The sequence below is a fragment of the Argiope bruennichi genome, chromosome 2, assembly GCF_947563725.1.
Source record: "Argiope bruennichi chromosome 2, qqArgBrue1.1, whole genome shotgun sequence".
NCBI classification, from domain to species: domain Eukaryota; kingdom Metazoa; phylum Arthropoda; class Arachnida; order Araneae; family Araneidae; genus Argiope; species Argiope bruennichi.
Window position 1 is genome coordinate 42,855,495 of NC_079152.1, and position 19,909 is coordinate 42,875,403.

General features: G+C 26.8%; 2 protein-coding genes across 5 annotated transcripts in view; one reads left to right on the forward strand and one right to left on the reverse strand.

The window, feature by feature from the left end:
• Nucleotides 1-1,033: 1,033 nt before the first annotated feature.
• LOC129958655 (protein regulator of cytokinesis 1-like) lies at nt 1,034-11,099 on the reverse strand. The gene is made up of 2 exons (XM_056071270.1): nt 10,949-11,099; nt 1,034-3,907 (listed from the first exon to the last, which is right to left on the reverse strand). Exon 2 carries the CDS (start codon nt 3,865-3,867, stop codon nt 1,999-2,001), a length of 1,869 nt encoding a protein of 622 aa, XP_055927245.1. The 5' UTR covers nt 3,868-3,907; nt 10,949-11,099; the 3' UTR covers nt 1,034-1,998.
• Nucleotides 11,100-11,423: 324 nt separating this feature from the next.
• LOC129958660 (uncharacterized) overlaps nt 11,424-19,909 on the forward strand; it is a 31,027-nt gene continuing 22,541 nt past the window's right edge. For 3 of the 4 annotated variants that reach the window (XR_008783278.1, XM_056071284.1, XM_056071296.1), the window contains exons 1-5: nt 11,424-11,512; nt 13,254-13,710; nt 16,353-16,433; nt 18,067-18,166; nt 19,162-19,222. Coding sequence is in view for 2 of the 4 variants with exons in the window: in XM_056071284.1 (XP_055927259.1) it covers nt 13,254-13,710; nt 16,353-16,433; nt 18,067-18,166; nt 19,162-19,222 (699 nt within the window). In the remaining 2 variants the exon portion in view is untranslated. The remainder of the gene's footprint in view (nt 11,513-13,253; nt 13,711-16,352; nt 16,434-18,066; nt 18,167-19,161; nt 19,223-19,909) is intronic. The other variant, XR_008783280.1, reaches the window with a different exon arrangement.

The following is a 19,909-nucleotide window of genomic DNA, read 5'->3' on the forward strand; positions in this document are numbered from 1 at the left end:
ATGCACTACAAAAAGAAACCAAACCTTCTAAGTTTAAAAAGGCAAATAATTTTTTTAAGCATCCAATAGCATCATGGAATAGAATAGCAATTTGAAGAAATGTATAAACTATATGAAATTTTGGTTACTGCCAAATTTGGAAATTAAATCTTTTATCTGTAATAACCCCAAAATTAAAAAAAAAAAAAAAAAAATCCAAATCTTTATAACTTGGATCTTAACAATGAAAGCAAAATTATTTATAGTAACAATTAAAACAAGTAATTTATTTTACACGAAAAGTATTGTAGCAAAATATTTATCAAAATTTGATACAGGAATGGAAATTAAATTGGTATCTTATAAAAGATAATTTTTCTTTTCTTGATTTTTCAGATGTTAGAATCATTCTTATACTATATTTTTGGAAATTATAAAAAGTATTTTGCTTATTTTTCAATTAATTAAAATTTCAAAAATAGTTTTGAAAAATATGTTCCCATCCCTGAATATTTTTTTTATAGTTCTTGTTCCAACGGTTTGACCCTCAAACATACACCTTGTGCTTTATTAACAGAAGAGATCCCTGTATTATGCAAAGGATATTAATTCATATGTATAATATAGAGACATATGAGTAACAGGAGAGGTAAGAGAAATATTGTATAGTTATCAAGTATAGTTTAAATAATTAAAAAAAATTGCAAATAGCAATTCTTTTTTTAAAAATCATAATAGTTTCTATAATAATCAGACATCAAAAGACTTAGCAGTTAAAATAGTTCAATGCTTTATTACTTTATGTTTCTTCAGTTCAAAATAAATTAATATTATGAAAAAATTAAGACATTTAAACTCCTAAAAATAATAAATAAATATTGCAATCTTTTAGTAGTAACAGAACCTAAAATAACTTTGTTAATGACAGAAGAAGAAAAAGAAGGGAAAAAATTAAGATTGTTTCATTTTTGAAATTCAAACAGACAGCGTGATATTTTTTTCTTTTTATAGACATTAATTCTAAATAAAAACAATATACAGGACAAGGCAAACAGTATAAAAGTTTTTCTTTATTCAGTATAAAAAATAAGCTTTAATTCTAACAATTTAAAACAACCCTCACCAACTTCACATATAACAAAATAAGAAAGCTTGTCTTCAAGAAGGAACAATGCCCATTTCATTTGGTTCAACGCATTTAAAAGTAGAAAAAAGGATACATGTTTTACAAAACACAGCTTTCCTGCTTTCTTAAAAATATGGAATTACATTTATGGTTTAATGTGCTAAAAAAATGTACATTTAAAATATATATATCATCACAACATAAAACATTTATCACAGTCTATTCTAGATTACTTAAGAAGCATTAACAAAACCTCACATCAAACTCTTGATATGGCCAGTTTAAATTTTGCTCCACAATTTTAAAATTCTCCTTTAACCGAGATAATTTTTTCTTCTCTCTAAAGCTCTGTATTTCTTATATGATACAATATTTAAAATAAATGCAAAATTAGGAATGGAATGAGATGTAAGGAATATTCTGATATGTATCCATTTCAAATGCTGATTGAAATTGAAACAAACAAAATATATAATTTACATAATGAAGTTTGGAAATATGGTTTAGTAATGTCAATTATTAAAGCTTTCAAATAGGAACATGTGAATAGATTCACAACAATGCAGTGATTGTGTTTTAAGAGCATTTTTGGTTTAAAAAAAAATAATTAGCAATATCACATTCAATGGAAGTCAAATGATCAAAAAGTTCTACTAAAAAGAGGCAAAATACTTTCTAGAATAATTGTTCAGTTGGTTTAGTTAACAAAATCTTGACAGAAGTTATGGATAAACAATTATCTCACTTTTTTTAAAATATAAATTAATATTTGCAATTTAAAAAGAAAATCTTCAATAATGGTTCATTTAAGTGATTTAGTTATGATAATGAGTCATTACGAAATAACAAGACAAAATGATCCTTAAAAACAAGATGCATTCAGATGAAATTACTTATATTATGAATGGTAACCCTACTTTTCCTCTAGTTGGTGTTAGAGGACTATTGGTGACTGATTTGAAAATTGGCTTAGCAACATTTTTTTTCTCAGATCCTTTATTGCCTTCAGGTCTCCTTGACATAAACATAGAGCTCTGATAATCAACTTTGCCAGGTGTTCTTAACTCTCCAGCAAAATCAACATATGTAGGGTTACAAGAAGGTGGCACATTCTTTGATTTAACCAATCGTTGTTTCTGCTTGAGTACTGATTTTAAGGCTTTCTTTTCAGATTTATAAGCAGGAAACAATTCTTTGTTCAAAGGCAGCATCATTTTAGGAGTTCCGTATTTTAACTTAGAAACTGTCATAGGAGTGGAATAGATAGATCCTGCATTAGATTTGAACAATTTGCTAGGAGCAGACATGGGAGTATTCATAAATGATCTCTTGAAAGGTGTACCTAAAAATGTTTCACTTTCAGTTCCAGCTAATCGTTTTTCATGTCTCCTATTCCGTTCATTCTCTTTCTGGTCTTCTCGATCAGCCCACTGGTTGGTGATGAGGATTCTATAATCTTCCCCATAATACAAGAAAACAGTTTTATTTCTGGTTTCATATATTTCAATTTCACGAAAAATTTCATTTTCTAACTTCGGAAGATTCTTGCGCAACATTTTTCTTTCCCTCTCTTCTCGCAAAAGGTTACATCCACGGTTCTTGAACCGATTTGGATCATTTGCTTTATTCTCAAATTCAATTAATTTATTCCAAAGCTGTTGCCGTTCATCGATTTTTTCTAGAATGTGTGCGATATCCTTATAATAGTTTTGCAACTTCTTTAACTCAGTCTCATGTGCTTCTAAAATTTTCTCAGTCATTTCCAAAGAAGAAAAAGAAGCAAATGCTTCTCGTTCACGATCTGACATGCAGCACTTGGACCAAAGTTGCTCTATTTCTTTTCGAAGAGATTCTATTTCAGAATGAATATTCTCTTTCCTCAGCAATTTATATTTTTCAATCTCTTGTTCAATAGATCTCAGTGTAGATCTACAACAGTTCTCATGTCTAGAGGTGAACTCCTTTCTAACATTTTCTTCCACTTTCAATCGTTCCCATAAATATGATAAATGATCCATCAGTTCCTTTTTACGAGCTTCCAAATCTGCCTTCCTTCGTTGAACCTTGGAAAGTATTTCCTCCAAACTTTTCATGGTTTCATCAGAGAGAGACAGAGTATCCTTACCAGACAAGATATCTTTTTCTAAGGAAGTTTCAGGCTCTAATTCAGTTGTCTCTAATATAATAGTCAAATCCTTCTTTACTAAACAGAATTTTTTGTGTCGTCTGTCCCTTTCTTCCTTCAATGCCTTGATGCGCTGCTCAAGATTTTTTAAATCATCTTGCGAAGGAACTTCTAATTCAGATGATAGTTGATATTCTTCAGTGCCCAGAATTTTACAGTATTTCAGTTCAATGCTCTTCAAATGCTGATAAGATTTCAACCGTATTTGCAATACTTCATTTAACTTTTCCAATTCTACACGAAGTAACTCTTCTCTTTTTGCAAGTGGCCCAGTAATTTCCTTTGGAACTACTGAGAGAGATTTTGAAAGTTTATCAATCTTTTGTGTATAATCATTTACTCGATCTTGCAGCTCCTTGTACAAATCACTTTCCTCTCTATATATATCTCGAAGCAAGTTTTGAACATGACTCCATACCTTTTCAGCCCTTCGCACCTTTCGTTTACTATCAATGCCAAATTCATTCCACAGACTATACAGTTTCTTTAAATAGTCTTGAATTTGTATCACGCCCTCTTTTTCCATGCACTCTAAAACATTTTCAGAATTTTCTGGCAGCTGATTTTCACTTTCCATTCTAGTTTCAGTAATAATAAATAGAATGCCTCTTCAAATCCTAAAAAGAAACAAACTCAATGACATTACTTATGAATGCTATTTATATGTGTAGCATAAATACTTTTTAACATTTATCTTAATGGAAATCAATTTTAAGTGTTCACTTTTTTTTAAATATATGAACATTATCTTGATTTAGTAACAAAGATTCGTTACTTTATTGCTAAATAAATTAACCAAAAAGATTATGAACAGATTCAGCTAGAATTTAAAAATTTCATTTTTACAGATCTGGAATTAGTGCCTCATATACTCATTATTCTTAAATTTTATTAATAGCTAGCAAAAAAATATATGAAGAACAGCACTTCTTTTCGTTTTCACATCACCCTATAAACTATATTTGGAAACCAAAATTGACTTCATGTAATTATTAAGTAAAACATTAATTTTTAATAAGTTTTAAAAGAATCCTTTTTCCTTTACAGATGAAAATGCTTGAAAATATGTACGTGTAGTATTCAGTCACTTAACCTTATTAAATTTTTTTATGAAATTACATATGTATAATAAATGACCATGAAATGAGCAGCATTATTAAAGCATTAAAAAAACACCTCCAATCACATTTTCATTATTAATAAATAAAAGTATATTTGTCTAGATAGATGCACATTAACATAAAATGATACCAGAATAAGAACATAATTAGGGTGCGTAGTAAAAAACTGCTGCAAAAATTAAGTACTTTTAAGCACTTTAGCCCCCAAAATTAAGCACCTTTGTATAAGTATGCACACATAAACTGCGTATTTTCTAAGCGTAGTATTTCCCCCCTATTTTATAATAATGCATAGTTGTTATTGAATAAAATTCTTAAGAAAATAATTCTTAAAAATTCTTCTTTATTCTTAATAATTTTAAATATTTATTTTTTTAAATCTTAATATTTATTTCTGTATTTGCACAACATCTTCTATTGTAAAATTACACCTTTTCGAATTTGACAAAATCATAGAAATGGTCATAAAAGTTAGAAAAAAAAACTATTAATACCAAAAAAATTAAGTCAACTTTTAAAAGATTAACAATAAAGATCTTTTTCATAGGACCGTATACCAAATTTCATCCATCTAGCTCAAAGATGGACATTTTTTGAAAATGTGTTTTCTAATTCAAGGAGGTATGAAACGTGGAGATACATTAAAATCTCGAGTTCGAATTTTTTGACGATCACAATATTTTCGCTAAATTTTGTATATGGAAAAGTAAAAATGCCAATTGAAGCTTTTTTTTTTTTTTTTTTTTTTAAAGAAAGTCTTTTTTGAAGCCAGCCCGAGACAATATACCGCATTGTCCAAAACTAATTTCTCAAAATAATAAATAAATAAAATTTACATTAAAAAAATTATTACTCAAAAGCTATTCTTTTTTAATCTTTAAAACGGTGTTAAAATAATTTTATGCCATAATATGCTTTGATGCTATGAAAACACGTTAAAATTCTATTTTTTTAAATTAAACTTCGAATTAAAAGTTTAAGAAATCCGTTCTTAGTGTGCCTCTAATACCCCAAAAAAGGCAAATGATCAATGACCGCACATGCCTTTATCAGGGCTAACAAGGAAAGTCATGATCATTGACCCTGCAGCGCCCTTACTAGACCAGACAGAATCGACGAAGACGTGCAAACAACAGGTAAAACAGACAACTAAGCAATCACTCTATTCATCCAAATTATTTTATCCTAATTATATTTTGCCTTAATTAATTACTAATTATTAATGTTATCTAATTACTATTTATTTATATGTTTTAGATATTATTATTACTTTTTCCCCCCCTTTTTTTTTTAACTAACAATAATTCTTTTACAGATCAACACCTATCAGGTAATAAAATATTTAGGTTTAAACCATTTTTCTTTAAACAAGGTTAAATTAAATCAACTATAAGGCCTCGGAGATTAAGGACCATCGAGTCCAGGTGCTCCGCCAAAATAATCATCACGTCGTCGTACCCAAAAAATAACTTTCCAAACTTCATGTTCCTAATTTCAATGCCTTAATGCTGTGCATTGCTCAGGACAAGACATTATACATAAAGAGAGATTTTATTGGGAAAAAATTTCAAGAGTTATAAAAAAATCATTATAAAATGATAAAACATAAATCCTGGAAAAAAAAAAATTTCTTTACAAATATTTAAGTACCAGATATAGCAGTTCCTTTTTCTTTTTTTCTTAGTCAAAAAAAATTTCGCAAGATTAGTCCAACAAATAAAACTTTTCAAATGGATGGGGCCATTCAAAAAATACTACGAACGATATCACGATAATTGAAAATTAAAGGCGTCAAGTTAAAATTTCCTCATACCAGATTTTAAGCGATTGATTAACGTAATTACGTACCGCAATTGATAACAATTCAATATAGCACAATTGAATACCAGTAGTAGGTCGTTCAAGCGAAGTATGACATAGTACACATTTTCACCGCCCCTTCCAGATAACTATTCCAGTATTTTAATAAACCAGAGGTTAAATCACAACATGCTGTGTATGGGACAGACGAGTCCATTGAAAGATTAATTTTTTCGTAGGTAAAAGGTTTAAGAAGAAGGTATGTATAAATGTGTGTATTTTTTCTTTCGTGTTTATATATAAATGAAGTATTTCTATTTTTTTATTTGAAATTTTTATAAATTTACAAGGACTGACTAATTATTAATTTAATTTAAATTAAACCTTGACATAGATTTAAGTAATTGAATGAAAACAAGAGAACAGATATTGGAATAAACAATAGAAAAAGTTTGAGCTATTATAGTAACAAAAAATGTGATACTTATAAATTAACAGTGAAAGACTCGCGATTCGTTGGCGATAATACGATTTTTTGTATAAACAGCACATATGGATGCTTGTTTTCTTCTCGTAAATTATCGCTCATAGGTTGATAAACTTTGGTGTTACATTTGGGGAGTTTTGGCTCTTTCATTGTTAATTAATAACAAAATATAGTTAAAATTGGAAAAGTATTGAGTACTTCCTTAAAACCTGAAAAATCAATCCATAATATAATTCTTGTATAAAAACCCATATGGTATTTAAAAAATAACATCTTAATGGCATTTTTTGATAATGGAATAAAACTTTAAAAAAAGCAATTTTATAAACACATATAAATATGTAATGATATTTTAAACTTTAATTTAAATTTAATTAATTTCCAAGGTTTTATCTTAATTTAGCCCATAGTAACTTCATTCTAAAATATTCTCTTATTTTCTGATCCAATTCCACTGTCTCTACTTAATTAATTCAAGAGAAGCTTTGTAAAATTGCTGAATCGGCTAAAAGCCTAACTTTTCCACACTTCGTGTGAAGGGCTAAAAATACTTTCCCTATCAAAATCTCAGGTTATATAAGACCAGGGATAAAATGTTCAAGAGCCTTTCCCTCATTTCTTTCTGTGTTGTTGTGTATTACTCGTCGCTCCTGCTTGTAAATAATGCGTGCTTCTTCAAGATGAAATAAAACGACGTCACGAAATCGAAAGTCTCTTCATTGTCTTCGAAACTGCATTCTGCTTCACATAAAATAATGCTAATATATATACATTTTTTTTTTTTTTACAAATTACTTGCAACCACAGTTAGAATATCGGTAAATAACATTTAAATCACAGGAAGAGTACCTTTAAACGGTATTTAATCAGTAGATAATGTACCGGCAATCATTAAATCGCAGTAAGTTATTAGCAATATAAAATTTAATTCACTGATTGATTTTAAATTAATTTTTTATTTTAAAATCTTGTTGGAAACATTCACTAAAGTATTTTGATACAGATAAAAATGAACCGGTGGAGCAAATTGTAAATTAATTTATAATTTTGACTATCGTTTATTTGATAAAGTGATGGAAAATATCCGGTTTCGTTTTCGGATGCAGTATTTCTATACAAAATTCCATAACTTGGATTTTATTATTCGTAAAAATAAAGCAAACCCCGATTTGGAGATCCAAATAAATAGGCTTTAAAACAAAACAACATAAAAAAAATTCTCAATTTTAACCCAATCTGCTTTTTTAATGTAGGCAGATACCTATAATCCTATATTTGGCTTTTACGCTTATCCAACAACATGGCTGCGGAAGAAACAAGCAATACTTTTGCGTATAATAAAAACCTATTTTGACTTTCGCAATAACTACTTACCTACGAATGAAATCGACTCGCACATCCAATCCACAACCTTGCTGTGTTTTAGCCGCTAGTTTTTAATAAATGGCAATGCACTTTGTTAACAAAAAGGGAGGGGATAAAAAAAAAAAAAAACGAAAAAAGGAGGGGGTGCAAAAAAGATAGGGAGGCGAAAAAAATCATTAAGCGTTATCTTAATATGTGCTGGAACCCTTGGAACAATTCTTAGAAATTTCCCTTTTGTTGGTTTTCTTTTTTGATACATCCGGTAAACAAGCCTTTATGAACATGATTTCGAATTGTCATTTTTCAATTTATGTGGAAACAAGGAAAAACGCTTTCTTCACTTCACGAGAAAATTAAGCACTTTTTAAGGACATTTTCTGAAAATCAAGCACTTTTAAGGTGCTTAAAAATGGCTTTCAAATTTACTTACTTTTTATGACGCTACGCACCATGATAATATGTAAATTCCAGAAGTTGAATTGCCGAAATGAAAATTTCTAGGAAAAATAATCTCAAATATTTTATTTTAATTAAGTGCTCTTGATTTTTTTATTTCATAAATTAATATCCAAATAAACATTACTCTCCAATTTTCATTCACTTATTTAAAATTTATGACAATGTCTATAATTTGTAACATAATGATGTCTTAATAATCAAATATAAAAAATAAAAACCCTTTAATTTTAAAAAAAAATTAATTACAGAAACAAAAATTTATAAGCAAACAAATCAGAGTTGAATCTTAATTACTATGAATTGAAGTTTTTATAAGTCAATTTTAGATATATGATAACAATTTTAAGATTTCTTTGTTAAATTTTAGCAAAAATTCATATTTTTTCTGGCGAATGGACTGTCTTGATATTAAAGTGAAAAATATTCATTTTATAGTGTTAGTAAAAAAAATTTTAAATAGCTGAAACTAGTTACTTTTAGAAACAATTTACTCTCTAATCATACTAGTTAGTAAGCAACATGCTTATAAGAAAATTAAGAAATAGTATTTATAATCATTCAGAAAACCAAGTATATTTTCTTATTTACAGAATACCTAAGAGTACTTTGTTAATAGAGTCTACAAGCAATTATATTAAATAAAATGAGAAAATAAAAATTCACTATTGCTAAAGAATAGGGAAGGGATCAATCTTCATTTCTTAGTTATTTATTTCACAATGGAAGAACAACATGATTAAAAGTTAATAGGTACATTAATTATGTCAATCAACAATTATTGGAAACTAAGCTTAAATTAAACTGTAAAAAAATGAAATAAATATATATATATATATGTTAATAATTAGTATCAATTCGATTTTTTTTTAATGTGGAAATATGCATTATATGAAATTTCTTGAGAACCAGTTTTTACAATCACTCACAAGCTAATGTGGCTTCTTTAATATTTAAAGATTATTGATAAGACTTGTTTTCTTGAATATAAAGCAAATGAAGAGGAAAGTATTGTAATCCACAAAAAAAATTCGACAATGAAATTTTAATCTTCTCAGGAGTCCAAAAATTTTTACAATTATGTTTATCTGTGGATAAAATAAGATATAACTATATAAAGAGAAGACTTTTAGTCCTAACATCAAATTTTGGAGAAAATCTGTCAAAGGAAAGTTATGATAATTATAAAAACAGGGCTAAAAAAATGCATGCTTGCATTCAAGAGATAGCAAAAACAAACATCTTTGAACACATTATATTCATCAAGTTATTCATGCTGATAAGTATGTTAGTCATGGAAACTATTTCAAAATCCAATTATTATTTGAAAAATATTATAATTGCTATATTTAAATGATTAGTACAGCATTTTTACAATCAATGGCATCGAACAATTTCTTCAACATAAAAATTGGCAATTATAAAATCATTAACTTGATATCAGTATCATCTGTCTCACTCAATATATCAGAGTAAATCAGTTTTTTTTAGTGGGAAAACTCCAGTTTCCCACTAATTCCAGGTTATTTAGAAACCTATCACATGGAGTGATTTTTAAGAATTTCCCATACTTTTTTTATGGCAGAAAAGAAATGTATCTGGGTGAGCCTCTGAAATCTGATGTGCTTGTATGCATTTCAGAGATGAATCGCATAAAAGAAATTAAAAATCAGCTTTAACTCATCTCAAATTCAGTAATATAAATATTTTTTTGTTATCAATGTAGGTTTTATTCTTGAGTATTAAAAGCACAATAATCCTTAGACTTTATTCTAAGAAAAAAAAAAAAAATTATATATATGTGGCATTTATAAAGGTAATATTTAGCTGAAAACTTTCCTTTTTAAAATGTGTATTGATTTTTAAGCAATAATTCTACATCATAAATGTAGTATATATATATATTTCACATTTTGTTACGAAAAAAATTCTTTGGACTTGCAGAGTCTAATGAATGTCTTTGAATAAGTAAAAGGATGTATGTTTTAGCAAGTAAAAACAGTAACACTGGCGATTAGTATACCTTCAATTTTACCCCCTCCCCCAGAAAAAAATCATATGAAAAAACGAAATATATGATCTTAGTGATAGAAAAAAAATTAAAAATGCTGACATTATCCAAGTATGGAAAAAGTTGATTAAAAATTTCTTTGATTACTTAACAAACGCTTGCTTTAAAAATATTACTAGGTATAATGATTAAATTCTTCCCAACTAAGAACATACGAATAGCGACGTGCAGAAACAAGTCAAATCCAATTAGAGTGGGCTAAAAAAGGGCATATGAAGTTTAGCTTATATATTGTGTTTAGCAATGGATGCTTTTTGGAAAATCACATTTTAAATATCTTGAATACGGATTATAAAGGAAATAACCTGCTATACTATGAAACGAAATAAACTATTTTTACAAAAGAAAAAATACTTACTGTATCACAACAGATCGCAAAAACTGGACACAAATAAATCAAAATTAAGAAATAAATTCACCATTCATTTCGAAAAATTTGCAGGCCGAATCCATTTCGTGGGCTTGAAAATTTGCACAAGGCACAACCGAACATCAACACGAATTACGAACACAACGTGAGTTTTTTGAAAAGTGACAAAAAACAAAAATTCGCGGTTGTAGTTTATATTGCCAGTTTTCTCACGTATTTTGAAAAGATGCTAAAATATTTTATCTACGGTCTCTTGTAATTGTAGAATTCTAAATTTCATTTGATTTATTTTTCCAGAAGAATGTTTTGAATTCAGTAATGCATTTGCGAAGAAATATTTTTTAATCAGAAAATACCAATAATTTTATTATAGCATAGCCTTGATAACTTAAGTTCAAATCAAGAGATTATATTGGTTATTATTAATGAATGGCAACATCGCGGTTTACAAATGTAAATAAACAAAGTTGTGAGTTTGTTTTCCTGTGCAGTTGCTCGTTGAGCTCAAAAAGTGAATGACATGTACTGAATTATTGATATCATAATATTGAGGTAAGCTGGAAATTTTTTGGTTTCATACCACACATTCGGTTTTATAATTACTGAATCACCTTTTACTTCACTCCAGGGAAAGAAATATTAATATGTGGCTTTTCAAACGGAGTGAAATTTATTCTCTTGTAATTATTATTAAAGCAGTGAATATATCAAATGATTTTTAAATATGTTTATGCTGAGTAAGAGTATTTTAAAAGAATGAGCTTATTATAATAATATACAAATTTTATTTTATATATTTTATTATTATATTAACTTTTGATAATTACTTAATTTGTACTCATTTCCACATAGCATAATAAAATCTTATTTATTAAATATGCCCATGATTTATTTAAAAAAATCCTTTAAAAAATTATGAATGCACTTTTAAAAGGATTATTTTAACTCACCTTATTTATTAAGCTTGTTTAAAAATAAGGGGAGTCAAAATAATCCTTTTAAAAGTGTTTTCATAATTTTTTAAAGGATTTAAAAAAAAAAAAAATCATGGTCATGTTTTTAAAAAATTCTGTCCGTGTTATCATTGTAAATTTATAAATGCTAAAGTGTTTTCAATTTTAAAATGTCCTTTAGTGAAAATATATATAGTTAGTATAATTTAGGTTTCTAAATTGAATTTTTGTAGTTTTATCAACTATATTCTTTTTTTAATAATTTTTAGAAAATTAAATACTTTATTTATAAAATCTCATTTTTGTGTTGGGCCTAGTAAATTATGTGATAGAATGTTCCGTTTCTTTCCCCTCACTTTTCATAAATTATTTTGCATTATGTTCGCCGGCGTCCTTGCATAGGGGTGGTAGCGCATCTTCCCCGTGACCTGGGCATCCCGGGTTCGATTCCCGGTTAAGGCATGATTGTTCTTCATCTGTGTTCTATCTGTGAGATGTGTGAATGTGCCCCCCTGTAAAAAGGGGTTGTGCAAGCAAATGTGTGAGTTTTATCTTCATATGAGCTAGAAGTCAGACTTCTGCCCTCGGGTGCTCAGGGGTCTTTTCCCTCAGAAGTTACTGCACCCTCTTTCCTTGGTAAATCGGACATGACATCATCATCATGTTGTTCAAATACAGAGTTGTATATTTTGACCTTATTATAAGTAATCTGTTTTTTAAGCTTATCCATGTTGTAATTTACTTGGAGGTTAATGCAGTAGAGTTATGTACACATTTATTTTCATTCCAAGGAAATTTGAAAAAAAAAATTATGAAAGATAATAATAAAATTGTAGAATAGTACTATTGTTTCATTATTTGTTAAGAGCAATTCTTAACTTATAATTACTTATTACCATTATATTGTACTTCTTACATCATATACATGAATAAGATATATTGATTACCATAAGCTACATGTTGATAAAAGAAGTTTTCCAAAAGGATAGTTTATATTAATATAGTAATACATTAATATTTTGATTGAACTCTCACCAATAATCTGCAACTTAAATATGTATTTTCTTCTTTTTCAGTTTATTATGATATATTTAATAAGATGTTTAAGATACTTTGCCTGAGATGTATTCTGATATATATATGTTTGCAAAGTTTCAATTTTTAAAAAAAAGAAATTATTTTTTTAATAAAAATGCTGTATATTTTACCTTAAAATTGATATTATTTTCTAAAGCAGTGAGACAGTTCGTTTGTGTTTTAATTATTTGATATTGTTGTGGTATCATATTTTCCTTAACTTTCTATAATTACATTTTCATTATAAAACCCTTGCCTTTCAGATGAGTTCTCCAGCAGCAGAAGAACCGCCAGTAGATTCTACCAATCATTCAACAGTTCCGAAATCTGCCACTGATGAGAATCTTAAACCTGAACTTAACAAATATGGTGATACTACCTCTAAAACATCACTTCCTAATGAATCATGTCCAAAAATTTGTACTGAAACAAGGCATTCAATTGGTTCTTATGGTGTGCCAATCAGAGATCATCTTCCACGAACTACTGCCAGTTTAGGAATTGGCGGTGGAAGAAGTAACAGACCTAGTCAGAGTGAAAACACATTAGCTAAGTCACAATCTGAAATTCAAGTTTGTACCACAAATTCTTTATCTGTGAGTCAGAACAGTAAAAACAGTCTGATGACATATTCTAGTTCAGGGACTTTCTATGACCACGCCAAAAGAAAAGTTGATGTTAGGATTCCCCCCAAACCTGTGCAGCCATCAAATGTTAAAGGTATTTATTTCCCTTGAAAATTTGAATGGCTTATTCTTTATTGCAGTTACCATCTGCAGTCAGTCTAATCTACCTTATTTTCAAAGTACAGCATATTTTAAAACTTGTTTGTCGAACTTTTATGGGTTGATAGAACATACTTAGATAAGAAAAATCACCAAGTTTATCCATTCTCTCCAGGAAGTTTTTATTTTTTCTTTCTTGTGTAATCATTAAACCCTATGAATCCAGATTTTTCCCAAAATGCCTCATTTGACAGACTTGACTTGAAGCTTTTGTGTGCATGGCTCAAATGTTGGGAAGAGAACTCTCGACCCCTCCCCCCCTGATTATATTCTCTATGGATACCAATGCCTTTGATAGTAATTGATATTTGGTTTTTTTATGACATTCTACTGGAGCCAAAGAATAGAAGAAAGAAGAGGTTAACTGTGAATATGAAACATTTATCAGTAAAAGAAGACTCTAAATTCAATCAAAGATTGCAGTTTCCTTATACATTTTCTAATGATTGCCATAAGCTGGCTGTTTTTAAGTATTTCTATACAGGATATAAAAAATTTCTAATTTCTCCTAGGAAAATTTTTTTAATTCCTCTTTTTTTTATTATTAATGCTGATTATTTAGATTTTTTTTTCCTCACATATATATATATGATAGTCAAATTATGCTCTAATCAGTTTTAGGAAATAAACTAGAAATTATAAGATTACAATTTTTTTATCAGTTACTGTTTTTTCTCTCTCTCTTTATGTTTCCTCATTTTATTATATTTTATTATTCCCACATTTTAGAGAAACGATTATTGTTAAATGCATGATTTCTCTAATTAAATCAACTGTGGAGATGGCATTGAAATAAAATAAAATTTGATATATTCATTTTTAATGATTAAAAAAATTGTGTATGATTTATAAAATAGCATTCTTCTCTAATATATTATTTTGACATTATTATGCATACTCTTCAAATAAAAAAAAATTGAAATTGCAGTACTATGAAAGTCAAAAGATGGATAAATTGGCCAATTACACTTTTTAATATTACTTTGATGCCATTAATTAAGTCTTCATTAGGCGTGTTTAGGATCTGTGTAAGTCTGTTAATGTGTCTGTTAATGTTTAACGTTTATGACAATTTGAAGCTTAAAAATAGTTTGCTGTAGGAATTATAGACATGAAGTTATGCTTAAGAGATTCAACAGAACCCTGGTGGACAAACTAATCTCCAAAGACAACTAATAAGAGAAAATAATTTTTTTAAATAATTAACTTCATTAGGAACTCTTTACTTTTCAAATTATTGCAATATACAGCTTAAATATATATATATGTATGCATACATATGTAGAGAGAGAGAGAAGGAGATTTTTTTTTGTTTTAGTGTTTGGTATCATAATTATTCTCTCTCTATATATTTTTAAATAATACTTTATGTAGATATATACTGGCATTAGAATAAAAATAATCTAATGGCTTTTTTAAAATCCTGTATTAGCATATTTTTTTGTAATTGTTATTGCACTAATAATTGTTTTATAGTTTTTTTTCTTTTTTTCAAGAATTGTGTATTCAATGAAAGTGACAAGGATAAATGCCAGGATCAAAAATTTCAATGAAAGTGACAAAGATCAATTTAAAAATAATCGTTGTATATTATGTTTTGCACATTTGATATAAGAATATCATTATTTCTAGTAAATAGGGGCTATTGTACCTATTATTCTTCTAAAACCTTGTATTTTAATCCTAGAGAGAAAAAAACACACAGATATTCTTTATTTATATGAAATCTTTGAAAAATTATATTCATATATAGCACAACTATTAAAGCTGTTTTTTTACTGTTGGGAGATTAGAATGCAGTTGTTTGTATAATGTGCAAAAGAAATTAGCAGTTGAACATAGATTATCTCATTGATAGAAAAAAAAGAAAAGTTATTTCAAACTTTTCCAAATGAATTAAAGTTGATTTCATTTAACATGAATCACTTTCAGCCTTCAGCTGATTCATCCATGAGATAACTTATAGTAATTATGCTGACCATTTCTAAAATTTTGAACCTTATTTAATTTTTGGTAATCTGAAAACATTAATTGCTATAAAAACATGTAAATAAATTGGGCAAAAAAGAAGTGCTTAGGGAAATGCATTATATTTAAACTGAATTTTGATACATGATATAATCAAAGTATATGGAATGTTTTTTATTTTAATGCGTTAATGGTTTAAGTCTTCATTCAAGTGTGAAAAAGATTCTTAGTAAAATGATTCACTAGAGAATGAGATTTAATGAGATGTCATATAAATTATCTTTGATCTAGTATAATTTTAATTTAAATTATGATAATTATATATTATTTAAATAATTAAAGGATATATTTTAATCATAACATGTAAATGAATAACACTATCCCATCTTGCAGTAATTCAAATTATTTAAAATTATATCTAAAAACTAAATCTATGAAATTTATTCCAAACAGATTATATAGAACTTTTTGAATTGTTTGTAATTGTTTTTAATAAACATTTAAAAGATAATGTTGCATTAATTCGCTATACATAAAGTCACTCTGAGTGTAATTTGGAGCAAATTAATATGTAAAATATTTAACTTTATTATTAATTATTATTATTAGATATGACTGATTTCCGACAAATGGAGCAAGGCTTGCTGCAACTTCTTGAAGATTTTCACTGTGGGAAATTGGAAGGCTTTGGTGAATACATTTGAATAATTTTATTAAAACATCATTTTTTATTCACATTTTTTAAAAATATAATGTTAGAGTTATTTCAGATTCAAAACTATTTTAATGTATTATGTTAATGATAGGGAAATTCATGCTTATTTTAAAAAACCACCAATTTATGCACTTTAATTTTATAATATTCCATTCTGTATAATTTCTACATTATATCAATGTTTAATTTGATATTCTTAATCTTTAAATATGCAATGTTATCTTAAATTAATTTTTTTGGAAGGACATTAGTATTTTGTATCAATTATGAATATTACTGTTTAAAATATGAGTATTGAATATATATATAAATGATATCTGGTTAAAAAATTAGAGTAAAATAAAAATCACATTTGAAAAAAGAGGTGTAATTGTTCAACTATAATTAAAACTATGAATTTAAATGAAATAATTACAATGTTACTGTGTGTTTGCTTCCAAGAAGAGACTCAAAATTTGATAAACAAATGATTTCTTTATATTATTAAAAGTAATATACTTGTTCATTAGTGTAGTATTATTATATACTAGAAATTTGTTATTTTCTATTGAAAGTGAATTCTTTTTCTAAAAAAAAAGGGAGAGGATGTAAAATAATTTACATAAATTTGGCAGGAATTAATTTGCATTTAAGGAAATGGAATATTTTATCTAAATCATTATTTTTTATAACTTTTTATCTTTACATATTTTAAATGATTGATGAAAAAAAGAATTCTGTCAATTTCATGTCTCTGTATTTTAATTCTATATGTTTTTAAGTTTTTTTTTTTTTTTTAGCTCTGTGTAGTTGGATGTTTATTATTGATAAATGTTAATATATTTAAGATCGAATACAGCTGCAGTAAAAGTATAATTAATTATGATTAAACTCAAGTCCATGTTATTAACCTTTTGCTAATTTTGCAACTCTTTCTTTCTGATTGATAACATGACTTCAAATCATTAGGTTTCATTTTGTTAAATCTATATTAAGTCTAATGAGTTATTGCTTGAAAAATTTAATTTGCTGGCACCACTGTGTGCTTTAATTCTTAATTACTGTTCTACAATTAACTGCATTATTCTGAAAGTAAAAAAGGCTGATTATTTTTTTTTTCCGAAATCATAAATTTTGATCAAATTGCATCTGTTTAGGATCTTATTTTCCTAAATTAGAAAAAATTTAAAATGCATTTTTCTTTTTAAATGAGTATTGTATTGCTTAAATATAAAGATGCATTTATGATATTTTTCAAAAATATTTTTTATTATGTTCAAGATTTGTTTTTAGGTATATGATAAAGCCAGGTAAAGACCATCTATGAATTAAATTTCTAACACAATTTCTTTATAAGTAGATCAATGTCGCCATCAAAAGAAAATTTTTACTGTAATAAATGCAAAAGTCAATCCTCTTATCCAATGATAAATTAAGTAAATTTTCATAATTTTTTCCTACCAAAGATCTTATTATTATTTCCTATATAAAATTATTCTAATATATTTGCATTGATAGATTCACTAATATTTACACTGATTGCTCGAATTTTGTTGTTTTCTTGCCTATGAGAATATATATAAAAATGGGAATCAAGCTTTTATGTGCACTTTTTGTTATCATTTAAAGGAAGTAATTGCACTTTTGAAAAGATGGAAAATGTTAGAGAGCAACAAGAAAAGCTTGCACGACTCCATTTTGATTTAAATGCTCAACAAGAACTCTGTGGGTATGCTAATTTTATAAAAAAAATTCAAAAATTTATCAATGATTTATTTGTCTAAACATGTAATTATGATCTAAATTTTTTTTCATTAACATACACTGAGTAATTTTTTTCCCATTTTGCAGTAAAGGTTGCATACATCAATATGAATAAATATACTGGATAATTATAAGCATAATTTTAATCAAATTTATTTTTTATTTAAAAATTGTTTAAGATTTCTATTTTAAAAATTGTTTTTGCAAACCAGGGATATAATAAATAAATAAGTTTATTTATTAGTTATTAAATGATTCAAAATTAAATGAAAGAAAAAAGGATAGTGAAATATTCGTTGCTGTACTGTATGAATTAAATTCAAAACTTAAATCTTAAAGCATTTAATTTTCACTTTTTGTGAAAAATTTTTACCAGTTGTATAATTTTACTGGCCAATGAGAATTTCCATTGTTTGATACTGTGATTGTGCTCATAAATTTCCTAGTATTGAAATATATGCAAGTACTTTATTTTATTGATTTATTAAAAATTGTTAAATCCTACTTCTTATTGTTTTTATTCATGAATTCTTTTAATAAAGAGAAATTTGTTTATTCTAGAATTAAACATTAACTTAAAATACTTTCCATTGTTGTAGATTATAATATCTGAGAAGTTTTTAAAAATATAATCATTTTTATACACTGAAGTATATTATTATTCATATCTTTATTTATAAGTAACCTTTAGCTTGAAATGTATTTGATTTTTTTTTGTTAGTAGATAAACTATAAATTCATGTACAGACAAATAAATTTATTTTTGAAGTTTTCCTCTCGGACTCTTTTTAAAATACTGCTTCATTTTGCCCTCTATCTTTTTTAGTGTTATTGAATTTAATTTGCTAGTCCTTTAACAGATAATCAATTATGGTTAATTGATATCTTTATTTGTGTCATTATTTTTTATTTATTCTTTTCACCGTAATACTTACTTATATTATTTTTTAATATTCAAAGGCAGCATTCTGATGAAGGTATAAAAATGGCAAAAGGCAATCTCTCAAAACTTATGGAAAATGTAAGCTTTCTTGTAATTGTTCTTCATTAACTGAAATTTTTGAATATTAAATAGTTACCATCGTTTAGCATTAATATGCATGTTTGGGGTAATATTTTTCTTTAAGATTTATTTGTTCATATTTCAGTTATTTCTATAAGATTTTTATTTGTGTTTCCTTAAATGTTCGTCTAGTAAATAAAAAAATTGCAATATTTCCATTCTTTAATGAGATAAATATTTTAAAATGCATAAATTTGTTCAAGATTTTAAGAATTAGACATTATTATTTGCATTTCTATGTCATATTTTTATTCTTTGAAACTATGTTTGCACCTATAGGAAAATATTGAAAGAATGAAATTCATATTTTAGAAGCTGTTGATATCCATATTGTCCTAAGTTAGAATTTGCCAATTCTTTGAAGAATTTCTGGAATTTTCATTTAGTTTTTCTTTGAAAGCACCAATCTTAATTCTCTAATTAGGCAAAAATGTTAAATTCGAGTCAAGATTTATTGTTCTTATCTTAATTTTTATTCCATATCAAATTCCATTTTTAGATAAAGATAAATCATATTGCTTTTTTTTATTATCTTCTCTGCCTCTATGCCTACAAAGCCCATTATTTATTCTTGTTTTGTTTCATGTATATATTATTGATTGTTTTTAAATTCTTTAATGAAATCAAATACTGTTTGAAATAAAA